The sequence below is a fragment of the Capra hircus genome, chromosome 8 (genome assembly GCF_001704415.2).
Source record: "Capra hircus breed San Clemente chromosome 8, ASM170441v1, whole genome shotgun sequence".
Classification (NCBI taxonomy): Eukaryota; Metazoa; Chordata; class Mammalia; order Artiodactyla; family Bovidae; genus Capra; species Capra hircus.
In genome coordinates, this window is record NC_030815.1 from 72,289,408 (window position 1) to 72,312,373 (window position 22,966).

At 42.6% G+C, this 22,966-nt stretch overlaps 1 protein-coding gene across 1 annotated transcript in view; it reads left to right on the plus strand.

Moving 5' to 3' along the window:
- The window catches only part of DOCK5 (dedicator of cytokinesis 5), a 274,029-nt gene that overhangs the window by 87,847 nt on the left and 163,216 nt on the right, over positions 1-22,966 (plus strand). Inside the window, exons 3-4 of the mRNA XM_018052344.1 lie at positions 15,229-15,269; positions 22,154-22,209. Coding sequence (XP_017907833.1) covers positions 15,229-15,269; positions 22,154-22,209 — 97 coding nt within the window. The remainder of the gene's footprint in view (positions 1-15,228; positions 15,270-22,153; positions 22,210-22,966) is intronic.

Below are 22,966 nucleotides of genomic sequence, written 5' to 3' on the forward strand. Positions count from 1 at the left end.
ACAAGAAAAACTAATTAAAAAGTAGAGTTGGTGAAAAGTCTCATCTCAGGTTCCATCTTTTTATGTTTTTATTGGCATATAGTTGATTTCCAATGTTGTGTTAGTTTCTGCTGTACAGCAAAGTGAATCAGTTACCCATATATTAATAATATATATCCATTCTTCTTTAGGTTCGTTTCCCATATAGGTCGTTACAGAATATTGAGTAGAGTTCCCTGTGTTATATACTGTGTCCTTATTAGTTATCTGTTTTATATATGCTAGTGTGTATATTGCAGTCCCAATCTCTCCATTTATACCTCCCCTACCTCAGGTTTCATCTTATCTAAATGAGAATGCCTTCTCTTCTTTTTCCTTTAGAGATATATTCAAGCGTGCTTCTAAAATGCCATCTTGAAAACTTATATTCTTGGCATATAGGCAAATGTAGGATCTTTTAGGGTCAGGGTGAGGACCTTTTTCTTTTTAAAAATTTTTATTATTTTATTTTTGGCTATTCTGAGCCTTCGTTGCTGCTTGGGGCTTTTTTTAAGTTGTGGCAAGCAGGGGCTCCTCTCGTTGTGGTGCTCAGGCTTCGCACTGTGGTGGCTTCTCTTGCTGTGGAGCGCTGGCTCTCTAGGTATTCGAGCTTCAGTGGTTGCAGTTCTGGGCTCTAGAGCACAGGCTCAGTAGTTGTGGTGCTCAGGCGTAATTGCTTCGCATCATATTGGACCCTCCTGGATCAGGGATCAACCCCGTGTCTTCTGCGTTGTTAGGTGGTAGATTCTTTACCACTGAGCACCAGGGAAGCCCCAGAACCCTTTCTGAATGGAGCCTTCTTTGGGTTACTTCATCATGAGCTGGTACTTGGTGTTGGCCCTTTTGGGCAGCTACCTCTGTACTGAAGCAGGCAAGCTCAGCCTGAAAGCAGAAGTGTATTGGGAATGTTCTGAAGGAAGGTCCTTGGGAGCTTCTGGTGTTCTCCAGGGGATCTTGGTGGGATCTAGGGGTCAAGAAGGAGGCCATGTGATGAATAAGTTCTTTGCATTTCAGGCACACCCGTTCACACTTCTGATTGTAACTTTTATCAAAAAATGCCTTTGGATATCTTATCCCCATTGCAACATACGGCATATCAGACCATCGTGGGTCTGGGTAAGACTTCGTGAAGTACCCATGGAAAGAAAAAGGCCTAGAGGAAAGTTAAAGATTGATTGAGGGCAAATTGGCATTGGGTAGTTCTCTTGCTTTCTGGAGAGAGAAGTGAATAGATGTTTCTGCTTTGCTCATGTATTATGAGTAATTTATGACCTTTAAAACCATGTATGGAGGCTTAAGCATCATAAATTGTAACTCTCCGCTAGAGCCACCCCCATTTTATTCAACCCATGGAGGCAAATCATTCCATAGAAAGGGATGTTACAGCACAAAACAGAAAGAGACTCACAGACTTAGAAAACAGACTTACGGCTCCTGGGGGTAAAGACAGGGAGGGAAGGGATAGAGTTTGCGACAAACATGTACACACTGCTTTATTTAAAATAGATAACCAACAAGAACTGTACTGTGCAGCGCAGGGAACTCTGCCCAATGTTATGTGACAGCCTGGATGGGAGGGGAGTTTGGGGGAGAATGGATTCATGTATATGTATCCCTTTGCTGTTCACCTGAAATGATCTCAACAGTTAATCGGCTACACGCCAATACCAAATAAAAAGTTAAAAAAGAAGTGTTATAAGAGTGGAAACCCCAGTACCTATAAAACTTACGTGCCCCATAGTAGTATTAACTGTACCTAGCGATAGCAGGAAAACATCAGTTCTTTTCCTGGCCTCCTCCATGTATAACTCAGGCTACAAATAGGGATGGACAAGGCAAGACAGAATAATCTTGTTACAGATGATTCATCTAACCCTTGTAGTCTGTATAGGCATCCTCAATGATTATCTTTTGAACAAGAGTCTTCAATGTGTGTGCATTTATCTTTGATAGTAGAAGTAGATTTTATTTTCTTTTAACTGGGTTATAGTTGCTTTACAGTGTTGTGTTAGTCTCTGCTGCACAACAGAGCGACTCAGCTATATGTGTACTTCGGTCCCCTTGCTCCTCACCCCCTAGCCCACCGCTGTGGGTCGTCACAGAGCAGGGAGCTGAGCTCCCCCTGCTCCACAGCAGCCTCCCACTGCTATGCAGTTTACACATGGCAGTATATATATGTCAGTGCTACTGTACAGTCCATCCCATCACCACCCCCCATGTCCCTCCACCTGCGTGTCTGTTCCTGCGGTGCAGATTGATTTGTCTGTATCGTTTTTCTAGGCTCCACATACATGCGTTAATATATGGCATTTGTTTTTCTCTTTCTGACTTCACTATGTATGACAGACTCTAGGTCCGTCCACATCTCTACAAAGCACCCAATTTCATTCCTTTTTATGGCCGAGTAATATGGCTCAGGCAATAAAGAATCCATCTGCAATGCAGGAGACCTGTGTTCTGCCCCTGGGTCGAGAAGATTCTCTGGATAAGGGAATGGCTAACCCACTCCAGTATTCTTGCCTGGAAAATTCCATGGACAGAGGAGCCTAGCGGGATCCAGTCTGTGGGGCCGCAAAAGAGTTGAATGCAACTGCGTGACTAACACTTTCACTTTTCAGTATTGCCAAATAGATTTTAAAACCGCTGTACCTAGCAATTTAGTTCATCTTCTAAGTGGCAGAAGCAATGAACACTAAATCCTAGCTTTGAATGCTTGTTTAGTTTTCACCATGCAGGACTAAGTATCTGCTACTGTTGTTGGAATTAAAGGATATGGGTCGAGGAGACTTTTTCTTCTTTAAATGTCTTCCTGGCAGATTCACTGCCCGCCGAGTGTTCAGCCAGGTCTTAGAGTCACCTAGTCTGGTGACCTTTGAGTTCCTTTGGGGCTGTATTCAGTCCCTACTCAGGCCCTATTCAGCACCATGTTGTTTGGTTATTCTAGCCACTTGTCATATGGTTTTTCTATCACTGAAGTTGTTTCTTCTGCTTTTTCTTGTTCTTTCCCTTAAGTCATGTTTTCTACTCTTGTCTTGGGAGGAGGGAATTATTCTGTTGGAAAATAAAAGTATGTATTCTTATCAGCCCTCAGGGTGAAGCTTCCTCCAGCATGATTCCAGCATCTATATTGTTGCTGATAAGTTCTCAGTCCTGCTGGACTCTTTCCAACCCCCTGGACCATAGCCCGCCAGGCTCCTCTGTCCATGGGATTCCCCAGGCAAGAATATTGGAGTGAGTTGCCATTTCCTTCTCCATGGGACCTTCTTAACTCAGAGATCATTTGCCAGTAATTTAATAATTTAGAGAGGTTCTGCTCCTCCTTCCAGGGAGTACAGACACACGCCTCAGAAATCAAATGAATGAGAACCCCATATATAGTCCCCTGCAATCACATAGGGCAGATAGTGGCCCTAAGTGAAGAGGTGGATCCCTCTATTATGTCCTTGGGGCCTCACTGCTCCAGCTTTGGCGTTTTCCATTTCTCTACGTGCCAGGCGTTGAGTGAAGGGCTTTCATACACTGCATCTCAGTTCTAACAATCCTGGGAGATCAGAGTTACTGACACCTGTTCAATAAATGTGAATATCAAGACATTGAAGACATTACAAAGCTGTGAAATGACAGAGAGCTCATTCCCACCAGGGGCCCCTGGAATCCAAAGAGCATTCTTTCCATGTTCCAAGGCCTATGGGGAAATAGCATTTCTGTTTTGAACATAAGGTACAGTTCTCCACAGAGGGTGAGGTTCTTTTGCTGTTTGAATGACAGTCGGATGAGTTGCCTGCCACCCCAAATGTATCAGGGTGAGCTCTTTCTGCATTTCTCTCCCTCCATGGCTCTTCCACGCCAACTTGTCCCTCTGGCTGGTGGTCTCCTGCCTGCCCCCTGAGCTCGCTGTGTGCTTGGACCCACTTCACCCTCCGTGCAGGGTGCTCCTCAGCCCTCCATACCCCTCCTCCCTGGCCCGTTTTCAGCAGCTGGCTTCCTCCAAGTGGGTAGGCATACCTGTTCTTCAGGAGCCTAGCAGAATCATTTCCCCCTACATCCAGAGAGATTGGTCCCCCTCCTGTAGCCCACATTCTCTGGGGAAGAATGACTGAGGTGGTGGGTAGTCGTCACTGACAGTGTGTCCAAGCCCCTCAGGTGTGGTAGGTGGGTCAGAAAGGACCGGACAAACCGAGAGGTCTCTGCAGGGGTCTCTGACACGCACCAGCCTGTGGCAGTCTCTCCCTCCCTGTGTGTCTGAGGATGTGTGGCTCAGGTCCTGGGCTGTGCCCTCCCACCTGAGTTAGTAGGGGGCACATGGGTCAGATTCAGCCATCTTTGGCTCTGACACTCTGGGAACGTCCCACGTGGTTTGTATTTCAGCTCTTCTGATGTTTTGCCACCAGGACTTTAAAAAAATGTTATGGTTGCACTGGGTCTTCATTGCTGCTCACAAGTTTCCTCTGGTTGCAGCGAGCAGAGGCAGCTCCTTGTTGCGGTGCATGGGTTTCTCATTGCAGTGGTTTCTCTTATTACAGAGCCCAGTCCCAGTAGTTGCGGCTCATGGGCTTAGTTGTTCTGTGGCTTGTGGGATCTTCCCTGACCAGGGATTGAACCTGTGTCCCCTGCATTGGCAGGTGCATTCTTAATCACTGGACTCCCAGGGACATCACTGGACTCAATGTTATCACCAGTCTTGGGTTCCAACTCTGCATCGTAGGTCTTTTCACACCCTTGGTAGTGTCTTTTCACCCCTGGCTCTCTGGGTCCACAATGTGGGGACCCGTGGTTCACAACATCGTAGCCTTGCTTGTTCATTTTTAGGAGGCATTCCATTGAGGAATTTAAAGCAGGTTTCTAGGAGATCAGGCTGAAGGGATCTTAGATTCAGCACTGGGTCACACTGGAGGGCTTTCCTCACATCACCTGACTTGTCCTCTGTGCAAAGGCTCACATATTTCCAATGCCTCTGCCCGGGATCAGGTTCCTGTCTTACTGGAGCCTCTGGTCCCCTTCAGAAATGAAAGCAGCCTTCATCTCTCACCTCTCATCCCAGTGTCCTTCTCAGGTGGAGTAGTGGTTTCATTGAAAAAGCAGTCTGCATGGAAATTCCAGAATTCTTTCCATTGACAGATGGATGGACATGGATAAGGAAGATGTTGTATGCATATACAGTGGAATATTACTCAGCCATAAAAGGGACGAAATTGTGACATTTGCAGAGATGTGGGTGGACTTAGAGTCTGTCATACAGAATGAAGTAAGATAGAGAAAAACAAGTATCATATATTAATATGTATATATATGGAATCTAGAAAAATGGTCCTGATGAACCTGTTTGTAGGGAAGGAATAGACGTGGACACGGGGCCTGAGGGGAGGGTGGGACGAACTGGGAGAGTAACACTGAGCTGTACACACTCCCATGTGTAAAATAGCTAGCTCGAGGGAATCTGCCCTATAGCACAGGGAACTTAGCTCAGTGCTCTCTGATAACCTAGAGGGATGCATTGAGGGGTGGGGTGGGAGGGAGGCTCCAGAGGGAGGGGATATATGTATACACAAAGCTGATTCATGTATACAGCATAAACTGGCACAACATTGTAAAGCAATTATCCTCCAGTTTAAAAAAAAAAAAAGCAGTCTGCACTGAAATTCCAGAAATACTGGTTAACTAGACATGCAAGTTAATTATGACTTCACCTTCACCTGTCTCCTTCTGTTCTACTAGTAATTAGATTAGAAATTCTTCCAGAAGAGGAGTGGGTGTTATTGGAGTCCCAAACTCCTGAATCAGCATCTCCCACCCCCAGAACCTAGCATTGTTCCTTGTAAAAGCAGGCCTTCTTCAATATATCCCACTTGATGAAATGATTCCTCATTCACAAACCTGTATTCCTTTCCCTTCCGTTTTGCAAATATCAGTGCTGATGATAACAAAATCAATCTAAGAGACAGTTCCAGCAAATTCATTGCTACTACAGAGGAAATTGCATGTGGCATCCATTTATTTCAGCTTGCTTGAACTGGTTGGGTAAGTTAGAGAAAATTCCACCACAGAAGAATGGAATTAGTGCCAGGAGCCAGAAGGACAAGCAACTGTCAGGATTACTTTGCTTTAGAAAACAAAGAAAAGGCCACATCTAGCGTATTGAAAGGGAATGGGCAAACCAAAGTCAAGAGGTTGATCAGACTGGAGGAGATCTTTTCCCTTCCTCTCACTGAGCTTCAGAATCACAGAGAGAGCTCCCAGTTTTGCAGGAGAGATTTGTGTATGTCACCTCTCTGGTTTGTCGGCTGTAACTTGAATCTTCTCCTCCTGTGGGTCCACCGCCTGGAGCAGATCCTTCCATCTGTCTGAGGAGGTATGTGCTGCTGGAAAAAAGTCATGTCACCACCATGTCTTATGGGCAATCAGAGCAAACCTCTGTTAGCTGTGGAATTGAATTTTACGAGCGGAGGAGAAAGGAATGTTTTGGTGGAAGGATATTTGAGAGATCAAAGCCTTCCTACCTTGAAATGAATAGTTGACCAATGGGAGTCTGGCAGAGCTGGTGAGCACAGAACCAGGATGGAGACCTAGGCCTTTGGGTTTCAATGAGTCTTTCTCGTAAGAAGGGGTGTCTTTTCTGTCCCTGGCTTCCCAGGCAGGTACTCGGGCCCCACCCTGCTCTGCCACTTAGGGTATGGGATCTCAGAGAGAAGAGAAAGATGTCTCAGACCTTGCAGTCAGTCTTGCCCCGGAGGAGCAGATTTTAGGGGGTCCTCCATCAGTCTGTTCTATCCGTGGCCATTAGCTCTAGGAGTTCTCTTTCTCCTTAATATATTCATCCGAAATGTGTCGAGTGTCTGCTGTGTGCCAGATACCACAAAGACACAATTCTTCCTTGTTCATTCCAGAAACAAAAGACAGAAACCGCCATCTTTCTTTCCCGCTAACTTGCTGTGCTTGTGTCTGTGGGATTTATATTGAGAGGATTCTGTGGCCAAGCTGCCCCCCACCACCGCTAGGAGCAGTGAGGGGGCAGTGAGCTGTGAAGTGTGCCCTAGAAAGCCCATGGTCAGATCCTCATCTTAGCTAGCAAGTCACTGCTTGACTCTGGACAGCCTTTTCAGTTCCTTGCCTATGTTTCCTCTTTTTCGAGGTGAGGGTGTTAAATTTCTATGAGCTCAGACTTCCAGCAGTTACTGCACATGCCTGACTCAAAGGCACAAAATCGAGTTCAGATGATTAACATGGATGACCAATTGTCTCACAAAACGGTACGAAAGATAGAATTACCTCTGACGGTCTTTGCATCCTTTTGCTGTCTGCCTTTGAGTTTCGTTTCAAAAGCCCGGCTGAGATGGTCCTTGCATTCAGAAAGTGGACTTCCTGAACCCTAGTGGCTCTGTGCTACCTTCAGACAAAGATGTTGCAACGAAGTCCAGTAGAGGTTTGCCCCCCTTCCCAGCTTCCCTCTAGGGAGGGACCTCAGGCTTGTCCTGAGGGACACTCACTGGGAATGGGAGGATGTGCCTTGGCCATGGAAACCTGATGGGCTCACCTGGCCCACAGGGAATGGAACCTTCGACCTTGGCCTAATTAACTCTGCTTCACCCAGCGAGCTACCAGGCCAGTGACACAAACAAAAACCAACAGGATTTAGCCCTAGCTCCTCCTCCGTCACGATGGCCTAGCCGTGTAAGGCACAGACCTGCTTTCAGGTTGCAGAAGCCTCTGCAGGTGTGGGTTCAAATCCCACTCCTGACTAGCCAGGCTTTGGGCTTCCCTGGTGGCTCAGTGGAAAAGAATCTGCCTACAGTGCAGGAGACCTGGGTTTGATCCCTGGGTTGGGAAGATCCCCTAGAGAAGGGAATGGCAACCCACTCCAGTATTCTTGCCTGGAGAATTCCACAGACAGAGGAGCCTGGCTGGCTACACTGCCCAAAGAAGGTGCATAGAAACCATGGCTCCCTATCTCTTTCTTGCCTTTAATTCCTGGGAAGGTCAAAAATTATGATTGTACAACAGTGTGAACGTACTTAATGCCAATGAACTGTGTACTTGCAAATAGTTAAAATGTTAAAATTCATCCTAAGTATATTTTACCACAATGAGAATAATTTATTGGTGGAGCAGAGAGGAAGCAGATTTATTCTGGGACTGCAAAATGAGAGATTTTACAAAATGCTTCATGCCTTACACATGTAAATGATGCTTTTATGGTTCAAAAAAAATCTTCCGAGTCAGTAATTGCCTTCAGCATATTCATAACCCTGCCTTTGTGTGCCAAGTGTCTGCAAGCATTACCATTAAAGGACCTTTTGTATTTCATTATTTGTTTACAGTCTATTTCCTTCCTCCTTGAAGACAGTGTCTGGCATGCTAGGGTTGAATAAATGTTTTATGTATAATAAATGAATGACCACATTAGCAATGTGAATCCTCAGCCGAGAGAATTTTCTGTTCATGCGTGCTGAAGTAACCCATCTCCACTTGGCACTTTTTTTTGTTTAAATTGAAGTATAGTTGATTTACAATGTTGTGTTAGCTTCAAGTGTACAGCAATGATTCAGTTAAAAAAAAACATATACATGTATGTTTATTGTTTTTACATTCTTTTCCATTTTTAGGTTATTATAAAATATTGGATATAGTCCCCTGTGCTGACAATAGGTCCTTGTTTGTTATCTATTTTATGTGTAGTAGTGTGTAATGTTAATTCCCTAACTCCTACTGATTTATCCCTCCTTCCTACCTTTCCCCTTTGGTAAACATAAATTTGTTTTCTAAATTTGTGAGTCTGTTTCTGTTTTTGTGAATGAGTTCATTTGCATCAGTTTTGAGACTCCACATGTATATTTGGGATTTCCTGGTGACTCAGACCATAAAGAATCTACCCTCAGTGCTGGAGACCCAGGTTTAATCCCTGGGTCAGGAAGATCCCCTGGAGAAGGGAATGGCTACCCACTCCAGTATTCTTGCCTAGAGGATCCCGTGGGCAGAGGAGCCCGGCAGGCTACAGTCTATGGTGTTGCAAAGAGTCGGATACAGTTGATCGACTAATACCGTTTATAAGTAATGTCATATATTTATCTTTCTCTGACTTACTTCACTTAGTGTGATCTCTGGGTCCACCGATGTTGCTACAAGTGGCTTTATTTCATTCTTTATTATGGCTGAGTAATATTCCACCGTGTATATAAACCACATCATCTTTATCCATTCTTTTGTTGATAGACACTTAGGTTGCTTCCATGTCTCGGCTGTTCTGAATAGTGTGGCAGTGACTGTTACGGTACACTGTCACTCTTTCCCTAATACCTTTTAGCCCTTTATGAAATGACTTTTTCATATCCTTGTGTGTTCACGTTTGTTTTTCTCTTCCCATTAAAAAATGAGACCAAGTATGACAAAGATGTTATAGGTCTTGCGCTCCTAAGCATCTTTTTGTTGAATGAGTAAATGAATGTCCAGACTGGGATTGAATTTTTGGAAATAGCAGTGCTTGTTCAGAATCAGTTTTGGAGCCCCAAACAAGAAAGATGAACAGTGTCATTGGAGAGACACAATACAAAGTAAAAACAATGGAGAAATTGGAGTAAAAACTCTGATTTTTCACATGTGACTGAAACTGGTTTCAAGGTACTATCCAATAAAAATGTTTAGTAATACTTGAGCAATGCCTTTATTATTGAATTCTGTGTCACTTTGAGATGGACACTTCGTAATGTTCCTTTGATCAGTTCAGTTCAGTTGTTCAGTCATGTCCAACTCTTTGCAACCCCATGGACTGCAGCATGTCAGGCTTCCCTGTCCATCACCAGCTCCTGGAGCTTGCTCAAACTCATGTCCATCGAGTTGGTGATGCCATCCAACCATCTCATCCTCTGTCATCCCCTTCTTCTACCTTCAATCTTTCCCAGCATCAGGGTCTTTTCCAAAGAGTCAGATCTTTGCATCACATTGCTAAAGTATTGGAATTTCAGATTCAGTATCAGTCATTCCAATGAGTATTCAGCACTGATTCCCTTTAGGATTGACTGGTTGGATCTCCTTGCAATCCAAGGGACTCTCAAGAGTCTTTTGTTTTTGATATAAATTTATTTTAATTGGAGGCTAGTTACTTTATGGTATTATATTGGTTTTGGCATACATCAATATGATCTCAAGAGTCTTCTGCAACACCACAGTTCAAAAGCATCAATTCTTCAGCGCTCAGCTTTCTTTATAGTTCCAACTCTCATATCCATACATGACTACTGGAAAGCCATAGCTTTGGCTAGACCTATGTCAGCAAAGTAATGTCTCTGCTTTTTAATATGCTGTCCAGGTTGGTCATAACTTTTCTTCCAAGGAGCAAACATCTTTAAATTTCATGGGTGCAGTCACCATCTGCAGTGATTTTGGAGCCCAGAAAAATAAAGTCTGTCACTGTTTCTCCATCTGTTTGCCATGAAGTGATGGGACTGGATGCGATGATCTTAGTTTCTTAGTTTTCTGAATATTGAGTTTTAAGCTAACTTTTTCAGTCTCCTCTTTTACTTTCATCAAGAGGCTCTTTAGTTCTTTGCTTTCTGCCATAAGGGTGGTGTCATCTACATATCTGAGGTTATTGATATTTCTCCTGGCAATCTTGATTCCAGTTCGTGCTTCATCCAGCCCAGCATTTCACATGATGTACTGGTGGCTCAGAGGTTAAAGCATCTACCTCCAATGAGGGAGACCCGGGTTCAATCCCTGGGTCAGGAAGATCCCCTGGAGAAGGAAATGGCAACCCACTGCAGTATTCTTGCCTGGAGAATCCCATGGACTGAGGAGCCTGGTGGGCTGCAGTCCACAGGGTCACAAAGAGTTGGACACGACTGAGTGACTTACTTTACTTACTCTGCATAGAAGTTAAAAAAGCAGGGTGACAATATACAGCCTCGACGTACTCCTTTCCCAATTTAGAACCAGTCTGTTGTTCCATGTCCATTTCTAACTGTTGCTTCTTGACCTGCATATAGATTTCTCAGGAGGCAGGTAAGGTGGTCTGGTATTCCCATCTCTTGAAGAATTTTCCGTAGTTTATTGTGATTCACACAGTCAGAGGCTTAGGCTTATTCAATAAATCAGAAGTAGATGTTTTTCTGGAACTCTCTTGCTTTTTCCATGATCCAGCAGATGTTGGCAATTTGATCTTTGGTTCCTCTGCCTTTTCTAAATCCAGTTTGAACATCTAGAAGTTCACGGTTCACGTACTATTGAAGCCTGGCTTGGAGAATTTTGAGCATTACTTAGCCTAGCGTGTGAGATGAGAGCCATTGTGTGGTAGTTTGGACATTCTTTGGCATTGCATTTCTTTGGGATTGAAATGAAAACTGACCTTTTCCAGTCCTGTGGCCACTGCTGAGTTTTCCAAATTTGCTGGCATGTTGAGTACAGCACTTTGACAGCATCATCTTTTAGGATATAGCTCAACTGGAATTCCATCACCTTCACTAGCTTTGTTCCTGGCTTTTTGTTCCTTTGATAAGTTTACAGTATTTAATGTTTTTTAGAAATTGCAGTGAAATGTGTATGCAGTGAAATACACTCATCTTAGGTACAATTCAAGGCATTTAAGCAAATTGAGTGCACAACATGTGCCTAATGATCCAGTCAAGACACAGAGCATTCCCCATGCTCCAGAAAGTTCCGTCACCTTCTTCTGTGCAATTCCCACTTTCAAAAAAAAAAAAAACGGTGCTAATTTAGATCCCCATGGGTTGATTAGTCTGTCTGCCCTTCAGCTTTATGTAAATGGAACTATGCATGTCTGTTCTGTTTCGTTTCTTTCATTCTGCATAATGGTTTCTAGGTTCACCCATGATGTTGTGTATAGCTGTAGTTCATTCCATTTTATCATGTCCCATGTGGGTAATTATTTTCTGCCGTGTGCTCTTCTTGAGTGCTTTTACCTAGCGCTGTCATCCTCTGAGATCATCGTATATATCATATTTTATATTAGAGTGTAATCTTTGTAATGACTCTTGTTCTCCACTCTACCATGGTATCTAAACTAGTGCTTAATAAATATTTATTGAATGGTTGTATGTAGAGTGGGTGAAGAGCCAAGTAAGGGACCTGCCCATGGGAGCCAGAAAGTGGGCAGTGGCCAGAGATGCATTTGGACAGGCGAGGTGAAATGGAGCAGGTGATGATGGAATCTTGACTGATGGAGATTATCTGAGAAACCAGCTTAAGTAAGTGACTTTGACAATGGAATTAGGGACTCTCTGATATTTTTAAATTGGAGGGGACAGTTTTATTCTGGAGTGTGTCAGCCCCAGGAAAATAGAAATGACTCTTCCCAAACAGATCAACCTTTTGCATAGAATCACTTTTTTTTTGGCTACACTGTGGCTTGTAGGATCTTAGTTCCCTAAACAGGGATTGAACCCAGGCCTTGTCAGTGAAAGCGTGGAGTCCTAACCACTGTACTCCCAAGGAAGTCCCTGCATAGAATCACTTTTGAAGTTCCCCGTGGTTGCCAGAAGCTTACTTTTTGAGATTGTCATTTCACCTAATCTTCTGGACTTATCATCCCTCCACCATTCCCTTCATTTTTAAATTTAAGACAGCAACTGAGATTCCAACCAGTTCACACAACTCATTGATTATGGGTGCTTGTTGATAACGCTTTCAACAGGCCAGTAGCGTACTGTATTTAACCGTAATTTTCTTGCTTTAGGTGTTGGCATTAATTGGAAATTCAGGTTCTTGCTTGTATCACAACTCTAGTTTGTAATGTGGAAATGAGCAGATGTACTCTTGGAATATTACCATAGCCCTTGGATTTATTAGCAGCTGAATTTATAAAGTCCTCAGCATATATGATAAAAACTCCAGAAACAGACAGTGTTCTGCCAGTACCCAGTGTGAGCGTTCACTTTTGTAGAATTAAGCATGGTGATCCTGAGCCTTTAGAAGGAGTTGCACACATACCACAGTTGTAGAGAAGACTTTGTTGTTGTTGTTAAGTCACTAAGTAAGTCGTGTTCGACTCTTTGCGATCACATGGACTGTAGCCTGCCAGGCTCCTCTGTCCAGGGGCTTTTTCAGGCAAGAGTACTAGAGTGGGTTGCCATTTCCTAGAGAAGACTTAGGTTTAAAAGAAAAAAAAATTTTTTCAAAAATGACGGGTTTCAGAAGCATAATTCTATGATGGATAGCTGTGCACAAACACTGTTTACAAAAGTATTGGTAAGTTCCCCTCTGAAAGTGAACCCAGTCTGTAGTTCAACATCATCTTGGGTTTATAGGACATAAAGAGATGAAAACTGCTTGGAAGAGACTAAAGTCTTGTTTCCATGTCTTGGCTGTTGTACGTGTAGTCAATATCCTATAATAAACTATAATGGAAAGGAATATGAGAAAGAACATATACACACACACACATATAAATGTATACATAACTATATCACTTTGTTGTACACCAGAAATTAACACATTGTAAACCAACTACACTTCAAAAAAATTTTTTTTTAATTTCATGCATCTGCTAATAGAACTCTTCTATAATTTGTTCTATATAAAATCATCCAACACTGGACACAAACTATTTTGGATGTATTAGGGAGCTGAATTTACCTTCTTGAAATATAGAGTTATTAATATTTTCACAGCTTTTGAACTGTCAGCACTCAAAAGTGTTAAGGATTTTCCTGTTTTTAACTGGTTAGAATGGGGTATTATGCTGCTGTGGACTGGTTATAGATTTGCATCAAAGCCCATGATTGACAAAAAAAAAATCTGAACAGGGAACACCACTCCTAATTAAAGACACCAGTCCACAGCATAATACCCTATGTTGTTTCTGACTTCACATAGTTTGATAATCTCTAGGTCCATCCATTGCTGCTTTATGGCTGAGTAGTATTCTGTTCTGTATATGAACCACATTTTCTTTATCCATTCCTTTGTCGATGGAGATTTAGGTTGGTTCCGTGTCTTGGCTATCGTAAGTAGTGCTGCTATGAACATTGGAGTGCAGGTGTGTTTTCCGATTATAATTTTGTCCAGAAACAGTATGCCTGAAGTTTCCATTAGAGCTTGCATGTGCTCACTGTGTGTTTATGGCTCCTTCATACATCTGGACCGCTGACAACAAGGTGTACTTAGGCAGAATAACCACCCTGATGCTTCATGGATATAGGGAATGAGCAAAATTATTTCAGTGAATCACCTATATTAGGTATTCAATAAATATTCATTATTCATGCATTGGAGAAGGGAATGGCAACCCACTCCAGTGTTCTTGCCTGGAGAATCCCAGGGATGGGGGTGCCTGGTGGGCTGCCGTCTATGGGGTCGCACAGAGTCGGACACGACTGAAGTGACTTAGCAGCAGTAGCAGCAGCATCCAGTGTCTATTTATGGATAGATTAAATTATATACTTCCTTTATAAGATAGAGGGTGGGAAAACATCCATAGGAATACGTGTATTGATTGGAATTTTTAGAAGGAAGTTAAAGACTTTACTGAAAGCCTTTTAAGCAAACACATAAAATCTTTTTATGTAGAGGAGTATTGCAGCATTGCCAAGAATTGTTTAAAATGTTGTTTTGTTTGTTTCAGTTTGTTATATATATATATTTATATTTATAAGTTTTGATATATAGATATGTACATATATATGTATAAGGTTTGCTATTCTGATTTAAAATTTTTCCAGAATATTGGTTCTTATCCTGGGAGAGAGGGTTAGGGGTGGGAGAGAAAGCAAGAAGGAGAGAATATATATAAATCACTTTAAAATATCTATTTTAGTAGTATAAGGTAACTCGCAGAATGTATATAAATGGATGAAAGTTCATTTTCATTCATGCAAAAGCATTTATTGAATGACTGGAAGGGATTAAAGTGTTAAGAGACTGATCTGTCTTCCATCCTATTATTTATTTATTTAGTCCATTCTCCAAAGAAGTGATGAGGCGTGATTCTAAGTGAATTTTAAGTCCTTTAGTTATCAAGACAGTACAGCTCTGAAATTAGAAATCTAGATTTTTACTGGATAATAAATGAAAATGTTCATATTGTCTGCTAGAGGCCTCCTGGATTCCATGTCCTCACCCAACCCATGGGCTTTGCTGGTGGCTCAGATGGTAAAGAATCTGCCTGCAATGCAGGAGACCCGGGTTATGAGGATGTATGTTCCTAGCGTCTGTGTGTTGTCCCAGATAACGTACTCGATTCTGTCTTCTCTTCTACCCTGACAGGTTGGTACAGAGGATACACCCTCCAAAATAAATCCAAGAAGGTATGGCTTGTGGGTCAGTGTTCTGCTTGGGAATCTGTGTGCCAGTCTGTGTTGTCTTACCTGATCCCATTATCTGCTGCCTGTGGGAAGGTATGGCTTGTGGGTCAGCGTTCTGCTTGGGAATCTGTGTGCCAGTCTGTGTTGTCTTACCTGATCCCATTATCTGCTGCCTGTGGGCCCGGTCTGCTTTGCCTTTGACAGCTGTTCTGTAGATTCAGAAGCAAATTGTCTGACCTCACTGTTCAGGTGAAAGAGTCCAAGTCCCATGGCTGTATTTCCCACCAGCCAACTCAAGGATAAAAGCTGGAGGTGAATTTGACACCCCAGGTAGGGCCTCTGCAGGCTTTCTGGTTGCTTCAGCTAAGCGATGTGGTCATCTAGGGATGTTGCTCTGTATCAGAGGAAGGGGGACTTCTCTGTTTATCCTTTAGTTCCAGTTTTGAAATCCCAGAACCACAGGGTCTCCTGATTTCCACGTGACTCTTTCCTTTTTTATAAAATGGAAAACCAGAGTAGTAGGTTTTTATTAGCGGGGGCCACACCATTGGCCTGTGGAATCTTAGTTCCCTGACCAGGGATTGACTCTGTGCCCCCTGCATTGGGAGTGCAGAGTCTTAACCGCTGGACCACCAGGAAAGTCCTCAGAGTCCTAGTTTTCCAACTGTGAAACTCACACGAAATCAACAGAGTGGGTTAGAACCAACATCTTTTTACAACTCAAACTGAAAAATAGGAAATGGAATGCTGTGGTAAGTCACGTTTCAGGAAACTTTTGTGTTAGGTGTATTTTTTACAGTATTTTGTGTATTTTTAATTATGTTTTATGACAGTCGTGCTGGGTTGCTGTCCCATCATGGGCAAAGAATTTGAAAAACACTGACGCTCGTGGGTTCCTTTTCCCAGTGCCAAAGCTGCTAATAGTCAAGCTAAAGAAAACCTGTGAGTTAGGTTAATACCCTCTCGGTTTATTTCAGGTCAGGTCAGCACTTTTTCTCTGACACTGCAGACTGGCACTGCACAGCCTGTCAGCACTTTCTTTTGAAAAGGACAGTGTTGATGAGGCCGTGCTATTTCACAGTTAGTTCCCATCCAAAAGAGCGAGGGCGAGAGGAACATTTCAGAACTGATCAAGAACTCAATAAAAAGGAAAAACACAAACCCACAGGTTTTACTTGCCAGATACGGCACAAGACAAAAGAGGTGCTAGCACACAAGTCTCAGAAAGGCTGTGCGTGGGGAGATTGGGACTGGCACACATGCACTGCTGTGTATACAATAGGTGACTAATGAGAGCCTGCTGTAGAGCACAGGGGACTCTACTCAGTGCTCTGTAGTAACCAAAAGGGTAAGGAAATCCATAAAAGAGGGGATATATGTGGACATATCCCTGGTTCACTTTGCTCTACATCAGAAACGAACACGCCATTGTAAAGCAACGATGCTCCAATAAAAATTAATTTTAAAAAGGTGTGGGCCCAGAAAAACACCTTTCTGGAAGGTATAGGCCATTTAGAACCATGACTGTCCTAGTTAAGCTTTCTATATTGTTGATGCTCAAACAGCAGTCAGTATTTGCACATGTGTATGTACGCACACACAGTTTATTAACTCTGACAGTTTAATAATCTACCAAAATAAAGGAGTGTTTGCTTTTAATGTGGTTATCCACTCCCACCGTTTTAGTCCTTTTATCCCTCCCTGAAATCCTGATGCTGAATCTTTATACCCACAGTTAGATGCTTGTGCCTCTGGGTCTTCATTTTCTACTTAAGTGTAGTGAAAATAATAATAAATTATTTGATTAAAGGAGTAAACTCTTGCTGACTTTAGTTTCCCTGGGCCTTTATATAAGGATCCAAAACAGCAGATGTTCTGGTGTGAACGAGAGCATGTTAGGACCAGAGCAAGAGCCTTTCCTCTAGTACGCTTGTTAAGAAGGGAACCTAGTTTACAGCCACTTCTGCTTCTTGGTTTTGGTTGAAACCTATCAGTGTTTATTTTACTCACAATTATGGAAGTGGTAGTTATTTTTCAGGCTTTCCTGTGGCTCAGTGATAAAGAATCCACCTGCCAATGCAGGAGGTGCAGGAGACTCGGGTTCAATCCCTGGGTCAGGAAGATCCCCTGGAGGAGGGTCTGGCAACCCACTCCATTATTCTTGCCTGGAGAATCTCATAAACAGAGGAGCCTGGTGGGTTACAGTCCATGGGGTCACAAAAAGTTGCACATGACTGAGCATAAGCACGAGTTATTTTTCAAAGCAGGATTAGAGTGAATAATTTTGAAGTTCTAAATTTCAAGAGCAGAAATACTTATGTCACTTAATCACCAATCCTTTTTTTTAAAGTTAATTTTAAAACATAAAAAGCCACTCTTGGATAAGATCATACGAACTTTTGAGACCAAACAGAATTTTATATTTTTAACTGATGCAGGTGAATTCTGTTGAAACAAGGTCCCAGACCACAGTTTTCCTTTCAGTGTCTGCAGTCTGTAAGACTCTCTTTGGAGCATCTCTAAGGCATCTTATGATGTCCTGATACACCAGGATCCATCTGTTGTCTGCTTTGGAAAGTTGGTGGAGTGCTTCACTAGGATCTAAATGACAAAGTCCCAATGTGTTTTTAAATTTTTTGTATTCATAGTCTTAAAACCCGTTTAAGCTTCCAGTCTGACTCTTGAGAAGAATTATTTAAGTAAGAGCTTTTCTCAGTTCTTAATAATTAAACTTTGTAATTCAGCGAAAGAATAAGACAAACAAAGGCCATGCATTTACTTGTTGACTTATAAGTTGAAATATCTTTCTGGTAGATCCAGGCAAAACAGAGAATTCAAAGTCAGCTGTCATGAATTATGCTCAACTTTGACACCCCTTCATTAAGCAATCCAGCCTAGTTGAAATGCTGTCCTAATGCTTTCTCCTTGTTTGTCAGCCTTTAGGGGAAGAGCCATTTGAAAAGCCTATTGTTTCAGTGGAAATTTCTGGTGTTATTTACAAGCAGACTTAATTGGTTAGAATGATAAAAACAAGCTATAAAAACAAGTGATAAAACAAGCTAGTGGTTTTGCAAATAGAAGAAGCCAAGAGATATGCAGAAACTGGTTATTGATCCTGGCAGGATTGTGGAAGTAAGGATAAGGGTAATATCTGCAAAATCATTAGTTCTTTTCTTTTTTTTAACTCAAGTGGATAGGTTGCCCTGAGAAAGCAAAAACAAAACGGAGAGAGGCTGGAAATCTGAAACATATTACCTAGGTTTATTCTGGCTTTCTGTGTGTCAGAATGGCATAGGAACATGCCTACAGGGACTTCCCTGGTGGTCAAGTGGTTAAGACTTCTCCCAATGCAGGGGACACAGGTTCCATCCCTGGTCAGGAAACTAAGGTCCGCTGTGCTCCAACAAAAGATCCTGAGTGCTGCAACTCAGACCCAATGCAGCCGAAATAAATCACTAAACAAATATTAAAAAAAAAATAAAATAAGCCTATAGTCTCAGATTTACAAGAGCAGTTAAATGGCTGCAAGTGGACAAATGCTACCATGGAAAGATGATGCCTACAAGTAACAGTGGAAATGCAACAAAATAGATAGCTCTTAATATGAAAATCATCATGTCTGCATGCGCAGTATAAATTACCTGCTATGATTGCTGCCTGCGTTAGTGTTAGTCACTCAGTCATATCCGACTCTGCGACCCCATGGACTGTAATTGGAATTACAGTCTCTGTCCATGGAATTCTCCAGGCAAGAATATTGGAGTGGGGTGCCATTCCTTTCCCCAGGGGATCTTCCCGACCCAGGGATCCAACCCAGGGCTCCATTACAAAATAAGCCACTTACATTACAAATGTTTCTGTTTTGGATTTCTCCCTGTTATTCAGAGAGCAGTCATCAGGTGTTAGGTGTATGAAACAGTTAATCAGTCCTTTATCTTCTTGATTTGAAAAATCTTCTGCAAGGATACTCCTTGGAACCAATAGTTGCACATCTCATTCAGACTGCAAATATGGCTCCTGCTTAACTGCTACTTTGAGTGGTTCATTGTTAGTCAGTGCACCACCTTTTTACGAGTTCTGGACAGCTTTGTTTTATTGTTGTACAGTATACTTGACAGAAAATTAGTATTTTACTTCTTTTATTTATTTTACTGTAGACCATTTTTAAAGTCTTTATTGAATTTGTTACAATATTGCTTCTGTTTTATGTTTTCAATTTTTTGGCCACAAGACATGTGGGATCTTAGCTCCCCTACCAGGGATTGAACTCACACCTCCTGCCTTGAAAGTGAAGTCTTAACAGCTGGACCTCCAGGGAAGTCCCTTGACTCTTTAAAAATGTACAGTTGAGGGGTATTAAGTATAGTTATATTGTTGTGAAACCATCACCACCATCTCTAGAACTTTTTCATTATCCCAAACTGAAACTCTAAAAGCATTTAATATAAGCTCCCCCTTCTTCCCTCCTCCCAGTCCTTGTAACCCCAGTTCTCTTCTGTCTCTATGAATCTGACTACTGTAGGACCGTCATACAAGTGGGGTCAGGCAGTATTTGTCCTTTTGTGTCTGGCTTATTTCACTCAGCATCCTATCCTCAAGGTGAGCACTGGGCAGGCAAGTCTGGTTCTCCACAAAGATGGGGATCAACAAAACATTTACATCCACCTAGCAGAAGGAAGGCGTACCCAAGGTTCCTTCGGCATCCTAAAGACTGACCTGGAGCTTCAGAAACCCATTAATCAAACCCCAAAGAAATTACACACACATTGCATTTTTGTTAGTGTTTAACTCTGTGATCAGTTTTCCAAAATCACTCTGAATCCTGTCCTTGTCATGAAAGAGGTTGGTGTTACCTTGTCTCTGTGTGTGTTCTGGGTCTTTATCAGTAACAAGATTGGGATTATGCTTTCTCGCTCATGTACCCTATGCCTGCCCCTTTCTCAAAGTGAGGAGCGGCAGGTATCTTTATATGTTTTTTTGGTTCTTCCTGCCGGGAGGGAAAGGATGGCCATTCCGCTTCTGACTCAGGCAGTGGCAGGATCTACCTTGTCATCACCAATGCTGGGAGCAGCATAGTCTCAAATTTTCTTGCTGTTTTCCTGTTTTATTGGCAGAGGATTAAAAGGGAGAGAGGAGAGGATTGCTCAGATAAACGTAGCACACGAAACTAGATGCACAACCAACCCTGGTTGAAATGCACTAGTTTTTCTGGCTCTGAACGAGTGAGGATCACTGAGTACACAGGCGTCTCTGACATGGGTCCCCAGGGCGTGACCTGCTCCTCTCCCACCTTTGTGGTCAGCTACCCCTGACATGCTGTGTCCACGTGGCTGCAGTTTTAACAGGCTCAGGGCTACAAGCAAGTTGAGCCAATGGTGCTTGTTAAACAGCTTCTTCTATTAGGTTGGCCAAAAAGTTCATTTAGGTTTTTCCATAAAATGGCATAAAAACCCAAATGAACTCTCTGGTTAGTCCAGTACCTCTCCTTGTCTGTCCTGAAAAGGACCGTAAAGTAGGGACCAGCGGTGCCTTTCTGAATGGCAGTGTTTCTGCTTATTGATGAGCGCATCATACAGTTGAACAGCAGAAGCTTTTGGTTTTAAGAAAACTCATATCCGTGGCTTGCTTCCTGTGGGTGAGATCCAGTCTACGCTTTTGCAGATTGCTCCTGACCAGGTTCCAGGGTTTCTTTTAGGTCTTTCTAGGCATAGTTTTCCCACAGGCAGTGTCTTAATACCGACATCAAATTGCCTCTTAGGGATTTAGAATGGAGAGCAGTTGAGACTGGAAAAGGCTAAAAATAACCAAGCCTAATTGATTCCATGCATTTTGTTTAAGTGAAAGTGCTGAGAGGAATGGGTCTAGAGAATCACCATAATTTTATGGACCACTAAGTACATAGCCCTCCATCTACTAATTACCCGAAACCCTTTAAGAGAAGCACCTCATGTTGTGTAGAATCTGGAGGCATTTTAGGATCTATAAGTACTCTGCGCTGACCCTGGGCATGTTTGCCTGTTCATTTATGAAGTGTTTATCTTAAGCTCTGTGAAGCCCAGGATTCAGTTATATGTTTTCAGTGTTCCAGCCCTCCTTTCGTTTAGGTAGCCAGCCTATGTAATTGACGCCCTACGACCTTGACTGCAAACTGTAGGTGTTGCCCTGGTGCCCTTGCCCCTCCCCTACTTGACTTGCGACTGTTTGTGCTCTTTATTGTGAGCTGAGGGGTTTTTGATATTTTTCTTAACTGGAGGATACTTGTTTTACAATGTTGTATTATTTTCTGCTGTATAACAAGATGAGTCAGCTATATGTGTGTGTATATCCCTTCCCTCTTGAACTTCCCTCCCACCCGGCTCCCCATCCTGCCCTTCTAGGTCCTCACAGAGAACTAAGCTGAGTTCCCTGTGCGATCACAGTAGTTCCCACTAGATATCTGTTGTATTCATGAGAGTGTATATGTCTCAGTGCTACTCTGCCAAGCTACCCCCCCCCCACCTGTATCATTCCATCTCTGTCTCTATTCCTGCCCCGCAGATAGGTTCATCTGTACCAGTTTTCTAGATTCCACGTATATGCATTAATATATGTATTTGTTTTTCTGACTTCACTCTGTATGACAGACACTAGGTCTACCCACATCACTGCAAATGACCCAAACTTTCCTTTTTTTTTGCTAAGTAATATTCTGTTTTTCATAGTATACCACATCTTCTTTATCCATTCATCTGTTGATGGACATCTAGGTTGCTTCCATGTCCTGGCTATATTGTAAATAGTGCTTCTGTGAACATTGGAATACATGTGTCTCTTTGAATTATGTTTTCCTCAGAGTATATTGGACTGTGATTTTTATAGCCACATAACCCAAGTTCTTCTCTCTGCAGGGTATTTTCCCTGAAACGTACATCCATTTGAAAGAGGCCACTGTGGAAGACCGCGGGTAAGTTCTAACATAGGAAAATGCCTAACAGGTGAGCTAAAGGTACAGTATCATTATGGGTTTTATGAAATTGTAAGGTATCATTTTGTGCATTATTTGTCTCAGGTCATCAATTCCACTTGTTGGATGAAAGGAAAATGGAATTTTTTTCCTGACATCATTCCTTCTGCCTTCTCTTTTGATATTTTTTCCTCCCTTGCATCCTTCCCTGGGACAGTGGAGGCAGATAATGAATGAACATAGAGGGCCTGTATCTTCCTCTTGTACCAACTGCTCACTGATGCATGCCTCTGTGAGTGTGTGTGCACGCATGCACTCACACACATGTGAACATTTGGTACTCTTTAGCCATTAGACTTGAGAACCTTCTCTTTGGGAACCTTGGGGGATGACAGGTGACCAAGCTACAACCTGTGCTATTTATCTCTGAACCTTGAACAAGTCAGCGCACCTGGGGCTTTCCCCCTGCAAATCAGAGAAAACAGATCTGGCCCCACATTGGCCCTGAACTTTTTTGTTTATTTTTTCCTTTCTTGGCTGTACCACATGGCATGTGATATGGAATCTCAGTTCTCCAAACAGGGATCAAACCAGCACCCCCTGGAGTGGAAGCCCAGAGTCTTAACCACTGGACCACCAGGGAAGTCCCTGGTTGTGAACTTGATGAAAAATTATATGAACTAACTAATATGTGTGATTGTGCTCTGCAGAGAAATTCACTTCATTGATGGTGAGTCAGTGGGCAGGAGCATCAAGG